This window comes from Phaethon lepturus, unplaced genomic scaffold, assembly GCF_000687285.1.
Source record: "Phaethon lepturus isolate BGI_N335 unplaced genomic scaffold, ASM68728v1 scaffold10429, whole genome shotgun sequence".
NCBI classification, from domain to species: Eukaryota; Metazoa; Chordata; class Aves; order Phaethontiformes; family Phaethontidae; genus Phaethon; species Phaethon lepturus.
Genome location: NW_010561268.1, coordinates 23,296 through 41,316, shown reverse-complemented (window position 1 = coordinate 41,316; position 18,021 = coordinate 23,296). Strand labels below are relative to the sequence as shown.

General features: G+C 36.2%; 1 protein-coding gene across 3 annotated transcripts; it reads right to left on the bottom strand.

The window, feature by feature from the left end:
* Positions 1–218: 218 nt before the first annotated feature.
* Positions 219–6,319, bottom strand: GPR22 (G protein-coupled receptor 22). 3 transcript variants are annotated; one of them, XM_010293952.1, is made up of 3 exons: positions 6,267–6,309; positions 5,867–6,119; positions 219–1,813 (listed from the first exon to the last, which is right to left on the bottom strand). In XM_010293952.1, the coding sequence occupies exon 3, from the start codon at positions 1,786–1,788 to the stop codon at positions 487–489; it is 1,302 nt and encodes a 433-aa protein (XP_010292254.1). In that variant the 5' UTR covers positions 1,789–1,813; positions 5,867–6,119; positions 6,267–6,309; the 3' UTR covers positions 219–486. The 3 variants fall into 3 exon arrangements, with proteins under 3 accessions (XP_010292254.1, XP_010292253.1, XP_010292255.1); XM_010293951.1 differs by having other exon boundaries at positions 5,867–6,319; XM_010293953.1 differs by lacking the exons at positions 5,867–6,119; positions 6,267–6,309 and adding an exon at positions 3,794–3,825.
* Positions 6,320–18,021: the final 11,702 nt, after the last annotated feature.

Genomic DNA, 18,021 nt, shown 5'->3' with positions numbered 1-18,021 from the left:
GAAATAAGTAGCTGTCTAAATATGAGGTCAAAATGTGTCCAACTTGTAGCTGTATAGCATTCAGAATATCTTTGATTGTTACTGCTTATGAATTAAATTTAAAAATACCATATCATGCAAAATGTTGAATTTGTGCTTTAGTATTCCCGAGTGGAATTTTTGTTTAAAAATTCTTTTATATGTACAGAGAAACTGAGCCATACAAATATTTTTAAAAGTTTGCACTTCTTTAAGGCTATTTATTTTCTAAAAAAGAGGACTTGAATATTTTTGACAAATATACACATGGTGTTACGCTAACAAACGGCCATGCAACATATATCTTACATAATGAAGAAATTGAATATACAAGACCTACTCTATTTAACATATATATTGAAAATTTACAGTCTCGCCAATAGTTAAAAAAAGTTTTTCTTATTTGGCAGTATTTTTCTACAATTTGTTCAAATATTCCACTTTATGTGTTTTGGTGAATACTGAAATCTAGTCAGTGACAACCTGAGGTACTAAACATTTCTGCCTTACTTCGTTGTCTTCAAAGGTAATCTTTTTGTTCCTTTTAGGCTCTATCCATGAGTTGTGTATTACAGCATTATTTGGCATAGGATCTGCTTCCACTATTGAAACAACTCGCTTTTTCATCTTACTTTTCAGGACTTTCTGAAACTTTTGCCTCGTGAATGCATAAAGTAGAGGGTGAAATATAGTTGTTCCGTATGCCATTACTAGAAAACATAATCGCAACTTTACCAAAAGGTCACTTGGGCCCAAACATAAGATGGTGGTGTTTAAAACAGAGATGGGTGTCCAGCAGAGAAGGAATGTTGAGATAATCAAGAGGGACATTCTGAAGACTCTCTTTTGCCGTTCTCGTCGCTCCCGGTGCCGTTTTACCGCTCGGCGTAGGGCAATTATGACAGACACAGAAGTCCTTACGCCAAAGACAACATTTCTTCCTCCACTGCTGTGGGACACGTCCGTAGTCTCATGCTGAGTGGTCAAAGAAATAGTTTTTTTCTTTCTAGCTTTCTTCTTTTGTCCTGTTGTAAATCTTGTGCCAATCCGAATATTTAGAGCCTGGAGTATTTTGGTGTATGTAATTAGCATTACTATAACAGTGAAGAAAAAGATTGGAATCTGCACGAGAAGGTGGTAATACATTCCTAGCTCAGTGTGGTACTCATTCGTACTCACGCACAAAAGTGTCTTATTTTCCCAAGTACTTGCGCTTCGAAGACTGAAAAAGTTGACTTCAATGAAAGGAATCAGGAAGGAAAAAAGTGAGATGATCCATATTGATGTCATTAATATCACAGCCCTTCCCATGGTCAGAATTCGATTGGCAGGTTTTACAGAGATGTCGTATCGGTCCAGAGTGATAGCAAAGACGTTGATTGCAGTTGAAACGCTTGCAAAAGAGACACAAGCCTCGTGGAAGCAGCAGATGAGAGCAGTGTTACTCTCCAGTGAAAGCAGAAGGATAACTATAGTTAGAGGAATACATCCCACACAAATTATTACATCAAGTACATGAAGGTTCATTGTAATTATGTTACTGACAGAATTGATTAAGTTGGATTTCATACAGTAAAGTACCAGCACGGTGAGGTTGCTGCCAAGTCCCAAAACAATTTCTAACATCAAAAATCCAGTGAGAGAAACTTGAAAGCTTAATGGATATGACAGTGGTCGGTACATGTTGGTGTCGATGTCATCAACGGCATCTCGAACTGTAATGTTAGATTCGGACTGCATGTTGACTTCCAGAATGGGGGAGAAACACATTCTTTTGTTGCAGTTGGTTTTTCTCCTGAAAGGGGAAATAAAATATGGAACTATTTGATTTCTTTTTTTAACATTTATTGTAGATAAATGCTGGGGAAGGAGGAGGGAGGAAAAGCATCTGTTCTTATCAAACTCTTGATTTACTGTATGTTTAGAGCTTTAGTTGGCATGGACTCAAAAGCCTGAGGATCTAGAATAAGGTCTTTCTTTTTTAAAGGAAAGCAGGATTTGTTTGAAAAAAGAAAAGCGAAAAGCTTCCACTTAGGGAGACAAGGCTTTATTTATAGTGATGTGGTTTTTACAAAGGGCCCATTTGTTGAATAAACTATATTGTGCATTGCTTTTGTATTGTGTTGAGGGTCATTTCAGAAGAATGTTGTTAAGTATTAACAAATTAGTACTCAAGATCATTTTAAAAAGGCTCTTGTGGAACAAGAAAGTGATAGGAACATGGAACTCTGTTGCTTATGTATCATAAAAAGAACATGTAAATTATTTATGGCAATTTAGCAGCCTCTTTCTTATGAAGAGTTTGCAATGGTGTTGTGGGCTGAAACTTGAAGTTCTGTAATTCAGATTTTTACAGAGATTGAAGACTTCTGTTCACTTTTATCTTGTGTGCATCTATGAAACTTATGCATATATGAAACTTATCACTACAACAATTTTATGTAAGTATGTATAATTTCAAATGCAAAACTTGTGTGCATTTGGAGGAATACAGTTTATTATAAACTACATTTCATTTTTTTTACTTGATTTTTTGAAAATATTAAATTTCTTCAAGAAATCAGTGCCTACATGGAATGGATGAGTATTTAATTTTATTCCAGGATAGATTGAAGGGAATAATTTTAGAAAATAATACTTAAAAACCGAAATTGTCTCTTTCATGGTTTTGGGTTTGGTTTTTGTGTGTGTGTATATATATATAAATATATTTTTTTTTTACAAAATGCAATTTAATCCAACAGATTTAGATACATAGCATGTTTGTCTTAGGAATAAGCAAGGTTCAAAAAAAAAAAGCATTTATTACATCTAGGAGATTTTTTATGTTGTGGCTCATCTGCTTTGTTTTACACATGCGGATAGGTTGTAAATGTAGCATCTGCATGTAATACCTGATGTTTGTCAGCCAGCTCTTGAGTTGGTAATGAAATGAGTAAATAAAAGAGAGGTTATTCAATTTCTTGTTATGATACTTGGAGGGTTTTTTTTAGGTAGCTTTAAATTTTAGAGGGGACATACGTGGCATGAAAATAAATTTTAATGCAGACCTTTGTTCCATTCTGAATACATTAAAAATGGATAGCACCAAGGTGAACAAAAATGAGCTCTCTTTTAATGAAAGTATGAATTAAGCACACTTGGGATACAACATGCAAATGGATTTCATCTGCGGTTCTGAAAGGCTTCAGTTGCACAATACTATTAATTACAAATTGTATCATGAAAATTCTTGGTATGCTTCAACAGTTATTTCACATGTGCCTCTTAAATAGAAAAGATGTAAATTAGAACATATTAGTCTCAGGTGTGAAATGAAACAAGAAATATTTCAAAAGCTTTGTTTAATTTATAATTTAGGCAACCTCTACTAGGTTTATATTAACCCTCAGGAATAGGATTCCCTCTGTGTACGCCGTCCTGGCTGTGAATGGATTTCAAGAAACCGTTCCAAATGCATTGCTGGGTGGATGGAGTTCTTTTGTTTTAGCAAAAGCCAGGAGGAAATCAAAAGCAGATCTGGCTAAAACAAGTGACAATCTTAACTCTAACATTATGCCAACTGAAATCTTGTGAAAACAGAAAACTCCAGATATGCTAAGTCTTACGAAGAGATTAAACATCACCTCCTTGTCGCATTGGTTAGCTTTCAGTTAAGTAAAAGCAGAAGTGTGGAGGCAGGGAGCTGATCTACCCAGCGCGTCGCCTGTCTGGACAGTGCCTGTTGGCTTGCAGAGGCTGAGCGGAGGTGGGGTGCATGCGACTGCTGACCTACCTGTTCTCTGTGCCTCAAGGGCCTTTCAGATCATTGCAGCAGCTTGTCATAAATTGATACATGGTGTCACTGACAGATATTTGACATGCACTGTAACCTGGAAACCGAGTGGTAGCTGGGCTCTTATTTCACTCCTTGCAGGTTTTTTTTTTTCTTTTTTTTGTTCCAGCACTTCAGCAGCAAAAAATTCTGATTAAGCATGGGGACTTCTTAATTGCCTGAGATACTTCTACAGACCAGTGCATATTCTGCGTGTCTGTTCTGAGTTTCAAGCCAGCAATAACAAATAAACCTTCTTTTAAGTGATGTTAATTTCTTTCCCCTGTTGCATTTTGTAGCAGCCTGTTTTTATTTCCCAGGTTTAAAAAAAAAATAAAAAAAATTCTGATCTCTCTGTTCAGAGTGTATGTAGACATCCTTTAGTTTATGGTTGCGTATTTCTTTCTGTAATATTCCTGCTTATTACTTTTTGAGTGATGGCTTAGTCAAAGAAGTTGCTATACATCATAAAATCCAGTTTATGTGCTTTGAGAGTAACCATGAGTTACCTAATTTGGTTTACTTTCATTTAAGGAGAATACATAACAGACCGTAAAATTGAGAGAAAAATATCCATTAGTCATTATGACAAGTACGTTATTTAATGAGTAGTATAGAAAAAGCTTGGTTAAACCCTTATTCAGCTTGCTGGTGAAGTATGCATATTCTCCTTTTGGGAATTCATGTTTCATTGTTTCTTCATGCATCAGTAGTTTCCACAATTCTGGTTTTAAATTATAAATCCCTCTTTAAGAAATGCTCACCATTTTAAGAATCAATCATTGCACTCTTCTTTTAATAAAAATCTGGGCAGGTGTGTTAGTCTTCCATGTATATTGTTGAAGTGTCGTGCACGTAAATGGTAATACAAGTGTTTTCCATGTTTTGTTTCTAATCCTTTATGTCTTAAGAATACATTTTAGTGATGCATCCTGCTGCTTGTAGGTCATACAGCTAGAAAGATACCCGGTCAACTGCATTCTTCATATTGTCAGTTGTAAAACTGAATTAGTTGCTGCATGCCCTTGTGAAGGGGAGGAAAAAAAAGGTTAAAAGTAGGGCTTGTAATTTCAAAATAAAGTAATGCAAGAAGATATTTTCTAATATCACTTGTTTCATGAGTAAAAGATCTCTAAAATTGGATCTTATAGATTACATAGAAAATCAGTTAGTGTGATCACTATTTGCTAGTAAAATCATGTCATTCTTCTGTCAACTTACATGAATTTAGTTTTTTGGACAAGTTTCCTGTTCTCCAAATAGGGCAGGTTACAAAAAACCCCTGACTGGAAGCAATAACGGTTAGATGTAGAGTGTCTGTGACTATAGCTCTTGTGAGCAGGTAGTTTATGCATACAACTCTCTTGTCTTCTAATGAGAAATTGAGCAGAGTCAATGAGCTTTATAGGAAATACGGTTTTGTTTAATTTGCACACTGTTATAATTTCCTTTCTTGAAAGAAATGTTTAGCAACATTAACATCCCTGTTTTTAATAAGCAGCTTGAATGTACAGGGTAATGAAAGAAATAAGTTTAAAAAAAATCAACAAAAAGGGGGATTTCTTGAGCAATCTGAGATTAGTAATATTAGCCAACCTTCATAAAGCAGTAAGTATACAGCAATTACAGACTCTGATCCTTCAAAGAGTAACTGAATAAATTTGTAACACATTTAACTGCCGATATTTGGAAATACTGCTGAGGGAGGAAAAAATATTCCCGGTTGCATTATGTGTTATTTTCCCCAATACAGTATTAGCTTAAACTGTACTGTCTTTATGTTGTACGATCAAAACAGGTTCTTAATATTCTACAAGAATTTCATACAAAATAACATTTCTCTACCATTGTGTTTTTAACGGGGAGGGGGAAATAGCATATGAATATTTCCTGGTCTCAAATATAACAAGATACTAACGCTTAATGTAAGTTGAATCTGATCTCTTCCCTTTTTTTCCTCAATTTTTTTTTTTTTTTTTTTTTTTTTGTTAAATGTTGCTTATTCTGCATACCATAATAAGGAACAGATCTTACCTCCACTAAAGATTTGATACATTCTCGATGCAGGTGAAGCAGTTCCAGGTTGGAGGGATTCATTTTGTTCACTTGTTGGCAGAGTAGAAGGAAAAGAGGGTAATAAGCATCTCTTCAAAAAATGACCTTAATGAAAATTTGTGCCTGTACTGTGCCATTGTTTCAGCATACTGCTAATGTATACAACTGCTTTAGTTCTGGTTTACAGGCTGCTGCAGTCTCCCACTCTTCCTACTGTAGAATCAATAAGCATCTGAAAATACATAATGAAAGTAATTTAACATACTGAAGGCTTCTTGTCTCCAGAGACACCACTGAGATTCAAGCTTTCTAAAAAAGAAAAGCAGTGCTTCTGAGAGGAAAGCTTGCGATGGGCAGCTTTTGCAGAATGACAGCCTACCTTGTCGCTTCTCCTCACTGCAGAGAGATGCAGTGCATTCACTAATTTTGATTGGTCAGTGATGTTAGGCTTAAATTGTGCTTCATATATGGGATTGATGCCCCCCCCCGCCCCCGATTTATATAAGGATTCTTTTATAAAAGGACTAAATTTACAAATGATTTATGAATTCTGGAATATATTAAGGGTATGCCAGTTTTATTTTTACCTTTTCACTCTTTACTTTGTGTACACTGGAAACCACATGACACGCAAAAAAAATGGGATTAAACATTTATTACTTAAAAAGCTTCCAACAGTCTATATTTGAATTTGCTTACTTTCCATTTGTGATTTGTTTTTTTTTTATCCTAAGAAGATCTCTGAAATAAAACTGCCTCTTTGAGCCGTGCTGCATTTCACCTGATATGTTTATGTGCAAGTGAACATTTAGGTCTTGTCTTGAATAAATTATATTCAGGACAAGTTGATACCCACATGTAGATTAGGAAAATTTCTGTTAGGGTTCACAGAGATTATTCAGATCCTTAACATGGGCTGATAATTCAGTTTAAATAGTGAATCAGAAAATAATGATTTTTATGATCCATAACCATGTACAATGTATGTATAGTAGTGTAGGTTGTTAATTTTGTTGAAATGTTAACTTCTAAAAAAAATCTTACATGTTCCACATGAATTTTGCTGGCGTCTTGACAGACTTTTGTAAGGATGTCTTACATGATGAATTCTTGATCTTCACTTCGCAGAGGGCAGGGGGTGTCTTCATTTTCACTTGTTTTGTAACTTATTTCTGAATCTGTTCTATCAGTATAAACAGCGCTCACACCATATAACAACGAGTAAGAGAAGTGTAGCACAATATAATTTTTAATGAGTACTAATGCTAAAATAGATAAGTTCAGTATACAACCCAAAATAATATTTTTTAAAACTTGTTTTGCTGAAGCAAATAATTTAAGAATATCTGAGTAGATAATCTTCTGCTGGTAGTTTTTTATCTCAAATAGGTGTGGGGTTTGGGGCTTTTTCTGATTCCCCCCCCCTTGATTTTAAAGATTTTAAAATTTTTTCAAAAAAGTTTGATAAAATACTAATTATTAAGGCATTGTTCTTCCCTAAGGTCCTGTATTAAGATGACAGTTTTGTTCAAATTTTGGAGTCCTCTTTTTAAGTTGTTAATGCAATTATAAAATGCAGTTGTGTAGCTCAGATACCTGCATTTCTTCTCTTTACTTTTTTTCTCAGACAGCCATCCAATATATTATTTATCTTTAGATAGGAGCATACTTACTTTATTTTTAAAAATGGCTACATATCCATCTAGTGTGCTTCCTGTTGCGTACACTTTTATGTTCAGAAAATACCTAAATAAAGATTGCAGAAACTTTGAACAAAGATCAGTAGGTACCAGCTGGCTATGCTGAGCAGGAACTGACTGAGCTCTTTGAGCTATCTCTGTATCGTCTGTCTCCCAAGAGCTTGACACCAGTGATACCAGCACAGCTCTTAGGGGTGACGTGATAAAGAGGATTCCTGAAATGAAAGCATAAATACTAATATATTGAAGAGATTTACTTGCTTCACTTTCAGTATGACTTAGGATAAGTAGGGAAGCCTATCTAAATTTAAACAGATGAATCTCCATCTCCCTTTCAAATTCTTCAGTGTGTGCCTGAACAAAGATGGAGATATTGGATGAGCTGTAGTGTTTGAAAGGAAAAGATGTATACACGGAGGAAGATGGTAAGGGGATTTTGGGTATAGTGTGAATATGTGGTTCAAATGCAGGCAAAGGGGTCATGAAAGACTTCCTATATTACAGGAGATGATAATGGCAAAAGTTTTAGCTGCAAAAAGTGTTTGAGAGGAATGATAAGGAGCTGAGCTGTGAAGATATCAAGCTTAAGTTTTCTGGAGAGAAAATCAGGAGAAGCAGCAGTACCATATGGAGGCAATCAGGAGTAGGTGGATGGATAGACATGCTTACAAGCCATTGCTGTACAGATGCTAGTTAAGATGGTGTGAACAGATGACATCATCCTCAAAGGGTAGATAGGGAAGAGTGGGCAAAAAGAGCCATGTGCAGACACCCAGCATAGACAGAAAAATGTGCTGTTCTTATACCTGTTTCTATATCAGTACAGAATGGAAGAGAAATAATTTGACTGATATTTTAGGTTTTAGGGAAGTGAAAAGTAGGGTGGAAGGGTAATGAGAGGGTAGAAATAACAGGGAACAGCAAGAGTCTTAAACTAGGAGATTGGTGATGAAGGATCTTAGGACTGAGAATGGCAACACAAGGGGAGAGGGAGACCCAAAATGTGACAGAGAATAGAGTTGTGAAGGGCTGAGCCTGCTGGGTCTGATGTGGGGAGAAAATAAATGCAGAGGCAGGAGCTTGAATCAGAGTGGAGCAGAAGGGAACAGAGGCGTGCGCATAGGGCTAGAGGTAACTGCAATTGCCATAGCGTACACCCCTATAGTACTTTAAAAATGAATTCAGGAGTCGTAACTGTCTGTTAGGGTATGTATTTCTGTTTTGCTGAGAGCAGGAAGTCCAAAAATTTGGAAGTTGTAACATATGTCTTGGTCTTCTTCCATCTTTTTATCTATTGTCTTACTTTCTACACACAGGAAGTAATGTCCTAGCATCACCCGTTACTGCATTGCGAAATGATGGTAGGTCACTTGTAGATCTGGAGGTCTAAACTCTGCTGGTGAGTTCCTAAGATCACCCCGAATGCAGCTTCTTGCACTGCAGTTCTTTAAAGAAGCTTACATCATTAAAAGGAACACCCTTAGGCTCTTAAGGTCTAGCAGGGCCAAATGAAGTGCTCAGTTCTGATATTTTCAATCAGAGTCCTTGATTTTGGAGCTTTAGCAGTCTCTTAATGTGTTTTAGGGTTTAACTTTACATAAACATATCACAGACTGTCGTAACATCCAGGTGTCATGGAATAGGCACATTCATGAAGGCTGGCCAGGTTGGGAAACTATGTCCGCATACTTCCCTTGTTCTCTGCATTATTCTTTTCAGTTTCTATGGTTGTCTCCCCTGAATGCTTCAGCAGCGCTTTCTGTTTCTTTCTTTGGGCTGCACGTCTTGTTTCCTAGTTTGACTCCTGCTGCTCATTTAGTGGCTGTTTATAATTGTACTGCTTTTGGATCTAAAAATGTCATCTGTTCTCATATTTGCAAGATACTTGTGGGCCTAACTCATACAAATTTTCAAACACAGAATCTGTTTAGAGCTAAAGTTGCTTTTCAAAAGGAATATTGGATGATTTTCGACATCTTGCTCTGGGATTGTTTTTCAGCATTATTTACATGGTGCACCTGCACAATTCCAGCTGGATAGATCCTTCTGTATCTTGTACTTACTTGTACTGGGCAGAGTGATGCCCAATTCTAGTGTAGCTCTTCCGGATTGTTTGTATCTGCTCTAGCAGCTTGTGATCCATATCTAAAATGTGTTTCTTACCTCGCAGCATCTTTCCTCAATAGTCTGTTGCAAAGAACTTTGTTAGAATGTTGTTGAAAATCCAGTAGCTTTCATAGTATCAAGGAAAAATAAACAGTGGATGATAGGAGTTTGGGTTTGGGTATTGTACCTATGTGCCCTTGTTACGCTGGATTTGTCAAGGTGTTCTGTTTTACCTGATACTGAAATTATGGCTTGCTGGGCTGGGTCGTGCTGCAGCATGCTTTTCTGTTAAGAGGTGTAAATCCACCTCCTGTCCAGTACACAAGTTCTAGCTGTAAAGAGCTTTATTATTGTTTAAGAGTGATATGCTGGATAGATGACAAAAACTCTGCTAGAATTTGTACATAAGTACTATTCTGACACTGATGGTAATACAGTCTTTTCTTCCTTTTGACACAAGTACTTTACTCTCATTTCTTTAATCTATCGAGAACTGTTCTAAGGCTGTTATTCCTTTTCTATAGTAAAGACTGACATCTACAAAATTAATTTTCTATTCAGTGTCCTATCCCTAATGTTTATTTTCTTTTCTCCCTGGTTGTTGATTGCCATACAGCTCGCTTTGTTTTGTTATTTTTATAATTACTGACTTAGGCTGGGTTTTGGGTTTTTGTTTTGCATTTCTCACTTCTGTTTTTCCCTTGCCAGAAAACATTCCTACACATGGGACATGGTTGATCTCAGTTTCTCCATTTTGGAATTACCTCTATAGATGTAAAAAAATCTGGAATTTCCAGCTTAATTATGTATTATTTTATTGTGTTTCCTCTTGTATTTGCAAAAATGTACACCTTTGGAAGCAACACAAAGACGAATATTTTTAAATAGATATCAAATACATCACATAGAAACAATCTAATATATTATAATATAAATACTATATTTTATATAATTTTATATAGATAATAGATATTCATTTTCAGGATGTGGAGCTAATACTAGCATAGCAGCTTGAGTACGGAAAAATTACCTACTTATGCTATGAAATAAGAATGGCTTAGAAGATTCATTTGGTTTTGTGCAATTGTTAGGCATAGGTTATTTGTTCAGTAGTGTTCCATGTGAGTTCAACTATTGACCTTTTCAGCACTGGAAGTTCCTGTACTCATGAGGAAATCTGTTAAATTACAGAATGCCCTTTAGCAGTTAATACTGAGTAGGCATCCTTTTCATATCACAGAATCATTAAGGTTGGAAAAGACCTTTAAGATGAGCAAGTCCAACCATCAGCCCAACACCACCATGCCCACTAAACCATGTCCATATCTTAACAGTAAGCTTGGTTTAGTGATGTAGCTGAATTGTGTTCCTGGTGCATTATTACACAATTATTTAAGCATTTTTAGTTAAAAAAAAGGGGAATATCAATTATCCTCAGGAGGCAAGTGTGGCTGGTAAATTTAATAGTCATTTGGATAATATCAATCTGACTTCAGCTTTTCTCCATGGAAGTGGTTTGTCCTCTGGTGTAAACATACACAATGAATGGTGCTGTATCTTGTAGTAGTTATTGGCAAAATTTTAAATTGTACATTTCAAGAGAAATTTTTCATTTTTCTTTAAAAACTGCAATATTGCTGTGAATTTAGTTTTTCCTTCACTAATATTTTACTTTGAGTACTCTGAGAATTTGAGAGATTACTGCTTTTGTAAAATATTCTTAGTTCTAAACAGGCAATTGCTACCGAATTTTAGTGAGCGTTTTCATTGTTATGGAAAGGCTTTCGGCATTCTGACATCGTATCTTTTGTATTGCTTCAAATGGACAAGGAAAAAAGCCACCTGCTCGTATTGTTTAAGCTTGTGAAAGTGTGCCTGAAAGAATGTTGATTCCGTAAGTTGGAAAGTAGCTTAGCATGACAGCTGAAGAGTGCTGAACTTGGAGTGCTGACACTGCGTGGCTGTAGAATGAGGAAATACCACCTCCTGGTTTGAAGTCCCAGGTGGTTGCTTACCTTGCTTTCATTAAAATAATTCATACATTGGAAGAAGTTTTCAGTGTTGTTCCCTGCTGCCTGGGTTTGCTGCATCGCCTGGTATCTCCAAGTCCTAGCTCATGACGGCGCTGTGCTCGGTGCATGGCAGGACAGCATCAATATAAGCATTTCAGTAAGCTTTCTGACTGGCCTGTTACAGTGAATTGGAGTCAGAGGTAGCTGAACTTAACATGCAGGGTTTAAACTTTGGGATCTGGTTCAGGATTCTCCATCAGATATCCTTGATGCTGTGGAAGCCATACCTGGCAAAGTATGCAGGGTGGGCAGCAGCAGAAGCAGCGCTAGCTGCCGTGTTACAGTGCAGGAGTTTATACACACCTTCCTGCTGTAATATCCTTTAAGTGGAATTGCTTCTTTAAAACAAAACAAAACAAAACAAAACAAGAAACCAGGAAGATTTTCTCTGGAGTTGTGTACTCGACAGAGATCTTGGAGAGAATTTGTTTCTAGCCATTTTTAAAAACAGGAAGGCAATATGATTTTCTCTTAATTACAACAAAGTGTTCACATAGCATGGCTAGTGGCCAGCATTCTTCTAGCTGAAATTAAGAGACAGAAGTCTTACAGTCTTAATTGCCATGTGAGTGAAGAGTGAACACAACATGAATGAGTATCGCAACATAAACTGTGCCTTTAATCCTGGTAACATCACCCACAGTGTAAGGGTTGCCACCAAGGGTGAGTTTATACGCTGCAGTCTTGCTCAGTTACCCCCTTGGCCGATTTAGTTTGGAAGCACCAGAAAAAGCACATGAAAAGGATCCATTAGGCTTACTGCCTCTAAAATCAAAGCTGAGTGACCACACACAGTAACTCTGCATGTTTCCATATAACGGCAGTGACGGAGCGTACTTTTGCCTTCTTCAGACAACAAAATAAAGTCTATGGAGAGTAGTTAGATTCCCCCTCCCCGAGTTGTGAATGACTGCTGTAAGTGGTTAAAACCGTCTGTCAGCCCTCTGTGTTCAGTTCAAACATAGGAAGTCATTCACATCAATCTGATAGAGGAACTATTCCTCACATTAAGTTCTCAGAATCGGAAAAATTATATGAAGTACAATGTGTTTTCTTGTCTGATTTTTTTTTTAAATGATAAAGTACTCTGTCTTCCCCTCTGTCACCTTAGTTCTTGAGTTGTTATTTTTACAAGGTTGTTCAGGGAAACTGATAGAAAGTCTGTTTATGTAGAGCCATAAAAAGACGTGTGAGAGGGGTTTAAAAGTCATAAGCTATAATGATAAATGCATAATAGTAAGGAAATTGAACTAAGTTAGTGTAGTGTGCTGGATTCACCATTTCCTCTGCTGAAAAGAATATTCATTTGATTGATTTGTATGTTGATCTAAATTTATATTTGTGTTGGTATCTTTGGTTTGTTTTTTTCCTTCCTCTGTTGTTTGGGTGCACTAGTTTCCATAATTTGTATCTATAATATAGTTTAATTTTTTTGTTATTGGTTGTTGAAGAATATTTCTCACTTTCTTGAGAGAATAAATGAAGCAGAAATATAATAACCTTGATATTTTCTGTTTTTTTAAACATAGATATTGTAGCTGTCGAGTCTAAAATAAATACCTAAACTGTGTTTAAAATGCATGCCTATGCTTGCATATGAAGAACTAATTTTATCTATGAAGCTTTCAAATATCACAGATTTTTGTGCCTAAACTATAGTTTCATTTTTTTTCCATCTCCTAAAATATTTTTAACCTCACTATGCAATTGTTGTATTTGAAATCACTTATGGTAGTAATGAAGCAAACTAGAGCTTGTTTGAAAAATGCTTTCATTTGCTGTTTTTTGGGTGAAGGCTGAGAGCAGTGGTGTCAGTTGTATGTCTGAGGAAGGGAATACTGTTTTGCTTCATATATGGTTGATGCCTGGAAGTGGCTTTGCAGTCATTGGGCTTGAAGCCTAGGTATTATTTCACTAATAAAATCTTGAGAAATTGAAAGTGGTTGGTGGAGACATTTTTGTTACACCGATGGATGATGAGCAAATACATGTTTATGGAGAAAAAACTTGTCAAATTCTTCAGCAGCCTTCACTGATGATCTACTTAAATTAAAACGTATAGGTAGAATGAGTTGCAGTGATAGGAGCTATAAGGTGTAGTTGGAGTAGGAAAGAGGAAAAATGTTATTTGCATTATTTTCAGTACCTTTCAAAGTGAGAATCTTCAATATTACTATGTAGGCTAGCAACTCAGCAAATTGATACCTACAGTTAGGAGCTCCTGGAGGAAATGTGGAAGACAATATAGCAACAGCTACAACCTATCAGCAGGAAAACCATGTGAGTTATTACTTACTGGCTCTGCCCATTACCACACTGTCTTTCTAAAAGAGAAATTGCAGAGAAATTGCAGTTCTGATACAAGTAGAGGTCTTTTCCAGTCCTCGTTCTTTCCACAGTAGATACAGTGCCCAGTGAGAAATGGCTCCCTGTGAGAGACAGCTGAATATGGAGTAGAACATTATTTCTCGTATTAATCAAGCAAATTAGTTTTTGTGTGAGGAAAGAATGGAAGGAAAGGAGAGCCTGCCCTTTGAAAGTGATTACTATTTTAAGCCTGCTGGTGGTTAGGTTGGAAATGTTTTTCTTTAGAGTTGTTTTATGTTGTAATACCTTTTCTGCTGTCTTGCTCTCAAAGGAGAAAGAAAAACTCAGCCAGCCCTGCCAGTTCCCCCCAGGGTGACTTCTTTTTCCCCTGCAATTTTTTTATATATTCTTCAGAAACTTATTTTGTTCACCACCATCAAAAAATTCTAGGCATCTGCCTGTTTATTGAGTTCTTGGTAATACCCTGTTTAACACTTCCACTCCAAAATTTTTAAGCTGGCATTATCACAATAACCAATATGTACTTTGGTCTAGGGTAGAATACTTCAGTGAGAATTTTCCAGTGGTGTTTTGAGTACATCTGTATGTAAGGACTATGTGGCTCTTTGGATTCTCAGTTAAATGCATATCTTGATGAATATTACAGGCTGTGATGATAGCAAGCACTTAATATAGTTTGTGAGAGTATAAAAGCTGCCTCAGTAATCTTGAAGCCTGTAGGCAAAGCAGCTATTACAGTGTACTTCAGGGCAGTATTGGTTGATATTAGTCACAGAAACTTTCATTTGTATTCAGTACTCTTGATCTAGAGCAAACTTAAGTGGACAATTAGAGATAGTGTGGATTAACTTTATTTTCTTTTCAGGTCTTTAAGCACAGATTTTTTAATGTCTAAGTAGATTTGACAAAGAAAGTTAAGCCAAGGCAGTGCTTTGGAGTAATAATGAGCAAATTGAGATTTGAGTGGAAAAATAGTTCATGTATCTAAATCTTTCTCTCAGGACATTAATTTTTTTTCCTGAAGTAAAGTAATGTATTGGCAAAGTCAGAATATAAATTATTTCTTGCATTAACCTTCCGTCTGTCTAAATTGCTTGAAGCCCTCAACTGCATTGGAAGAGGGGGGAGAAAAACAACCCCCCAGAACATGCAAATAATTAATGAGACTTAAAAAAATATATCGATGAAACACTATAGAACTCCCTACTTCATCATCTAGCTTTTCAATATTAAACAAAAACCACACACATCTCTAGGGAAACAGGCCTTGCAGCATGCGTAGGAGATTATTAAACACAGGACAAAAATATAGAAGCACATTTGGAGAATCTCTCACCTGGATTTTGAAATTCAGGAGCTGTTGCTTCTAACAGCAGCTAGGAAGTTAATTTAAGTGTAAAGATATTTGCTAAACAAAACCCATAATCATATAGAACCTAACAGTTAAACAAATCAGTATTACAAATGGAACAAACTGGATATAGTGCTCTTATGTATGGTAGTTTGTGTTGTGCCATACTGGAAAAACCTTTCGTTTATATATTAAGTGCCTTGTATTTTGGTGCATTTCTCCTTCTCTTACCCTTCCCAACATAACCTGTATCTTACGTGTGCGTGTGATGTGGCAGAAGGAAGAAGAAAAGATACATCTGTTAGGATGAGCCAGGCATGGAGCTGGTAAGATGAATTTTTGATGAGAACTAAAGGAGTCAGATGCAAGGACTTTGTGAGAAGGACAAGTTGTGAGAATTGCTACAAGGGTGACTGAGCTGCTCTTCAGAATTATTTATATAGGCTTTCCTTGTTTTCTTAATTATCTTTTGCTATAAGTGGACAGAGAATGTTGAATGTTGAGTTTCATGGTTGCTTTTGTACGAAACTGCTAGGAGCTTGACTTGTAAACCTTGCCTTAAGACTTCATTTAAAAAAAAAATCATCAGCAATATCAATATTTCTTCACTTTGATACCAGAATATAATTCCTTTGGGTACAACTGCCATGTATGGCAATCTGCTGGATAGCATACTGTGATCAGCTGGGCACAAAATTGCCTTGAGTACATTTGCACATCCATAACACAAAGACATGAGAATGGAAATGGGATTGATCCCAAAAATTCCATAGACCAGCAGCTGCAGAGAATTGTGGACTGTTAGAGAGTCCACATAAAATTGCTAATCTGTAATTTTAAATCTTTGTTTAAATCTGTGATTGCCATGCAAAGTTTATTTGCTCTTTCTGTGCTTGCCTGGAAGTGTCTATACTTTCAAAGTATGTTTTAAGATCGCTGAGAGCTGCTAGTCGTAGATGCTGAAGAAATGAATTCACCAAATCTGTAATCTTTTTAATTTTTTAGAGTCTTTTTAGAAACACATCCAGCTGATATAATTTAATATTCTGTTCTTGTGCAGAGTCTTGGCTAATGCATCTGTTGAATGAATAAATAAATGGAAAGAAATGCAGTTTTAATTTTGACAAAAACTATTTTTATTGCTTGCTTGTAAAATTGGCAGCAATACTCTTACTCTGGGATAGCATTATTGGTTACTGACAGTGGAATAATAGTAGCAGTTAGAAATAAATGTGAATTTTGCTGAATTTTTATAGGTTAGGCTTCTATTTATTATTTTTAAGTAATTCTAACACCTGCAAAATAATGCAAGATGCTGGTTTCTATTTTGACAAATATTACACATTCACAGATCAATGTATAGCTTGTAATCTCCATTGATTACTATTATCTTGCAAGTACTTGCTAGATACCAAAGCAGTCTGACGCTGTGAACAGGTCACAGATTGGGCCAACCTGTTCTTTGACTGCAGCTCAAGAGAGCAGCCAGGCAGCTGCTGTTTTACCCTCTGGACAGAAAAATATATTTATTTTCTTCGTCTGCCTTTCGGCTTTTGACGTCCTACTGAGTTATTTATTTATTTATTTGTTTGTTTTGGTATTTAAGAGATATTTGAACTGTTAATGAGCAAATTCTGTTATGCTTCTTCTGGGAGGACAAAATAGTATCCAAATAGTTTTAATTGCAGTACTCAACTCTTTGCTGTTCAATTTTGCTGATAAATATAGTGTTGTTCAAAATGCCTGCTGTGTCCACCTCCCAAGACTTTCTCAGCACTGTTCCAGATCCTCTCCAAACCTGGGGATTTGGGATGCTGGCTCAGCTGCAACAAAGCACACTGGATTCTCTTGAAGAAACTTGTGGTTGCTCGGCTTGATTAAAAGTGCTGGCATGACTGCCGCTGACAAGCAGTGCTCACTGTGACTCTGTCTTGTTCAGCTGAACAGTGTGTATAAAGTAGTTATATTCTGTAACTCCTGTGACATACATACCATAGTTGTATTTTGTATGAACACATATGTGTATATGTATATTAAAAAGTATATCATGGTTATAAAATTGACTTTAGTTCTGTAGAAGTGGTGTGAATGACACTCTTTCTGGCAACAGGAACAGTATAATTGTTTCTGTAGAAACAGTTGTTATTTAATCAGTTGGTCTTTCTAGCAACTGATAGCCTGAGAAGTTGATGTCTAACACTTTTTTTCCTCTCCTGATCTTTAATTGTGACTAAAACTTTGCAGACTGGAATGGAAATGCAGTTACAGAGTTTTTCTATGACAGCAGTGAATTGTCTCCCTTGAGTTGCTTTGTTACAACTCTTAAGTGCCTACTTAACAGGAATTAGCATGTGTCCTTCAGATTTTTCTATCAGACTTGTTGACATTGCAAGTAATTACAAACAGTAAACTGTTTGTTTTATGCTTCTAATTGCTCCACAGAAATCTTGATCCTGGTCTTCCAACATCCAAGAATGAATGAATACATCTTTTTCTGTGCTCATGAAAATGCTTTTCTGGTGACATATATACTTTTAACACTCCAGTATAATTTCATTAAGGGAAATCTCATGATAA

Bases quoted from the DNA above. Each gene is read 5' to 3' on its own strand.
- GPR22 (XM_010293951.1), bottom strand. From the start codon at position 1,788: ATGTGTTTCTCCCCCATTCTGGAAGTCAACATGCAGTCCGAATCTAAC.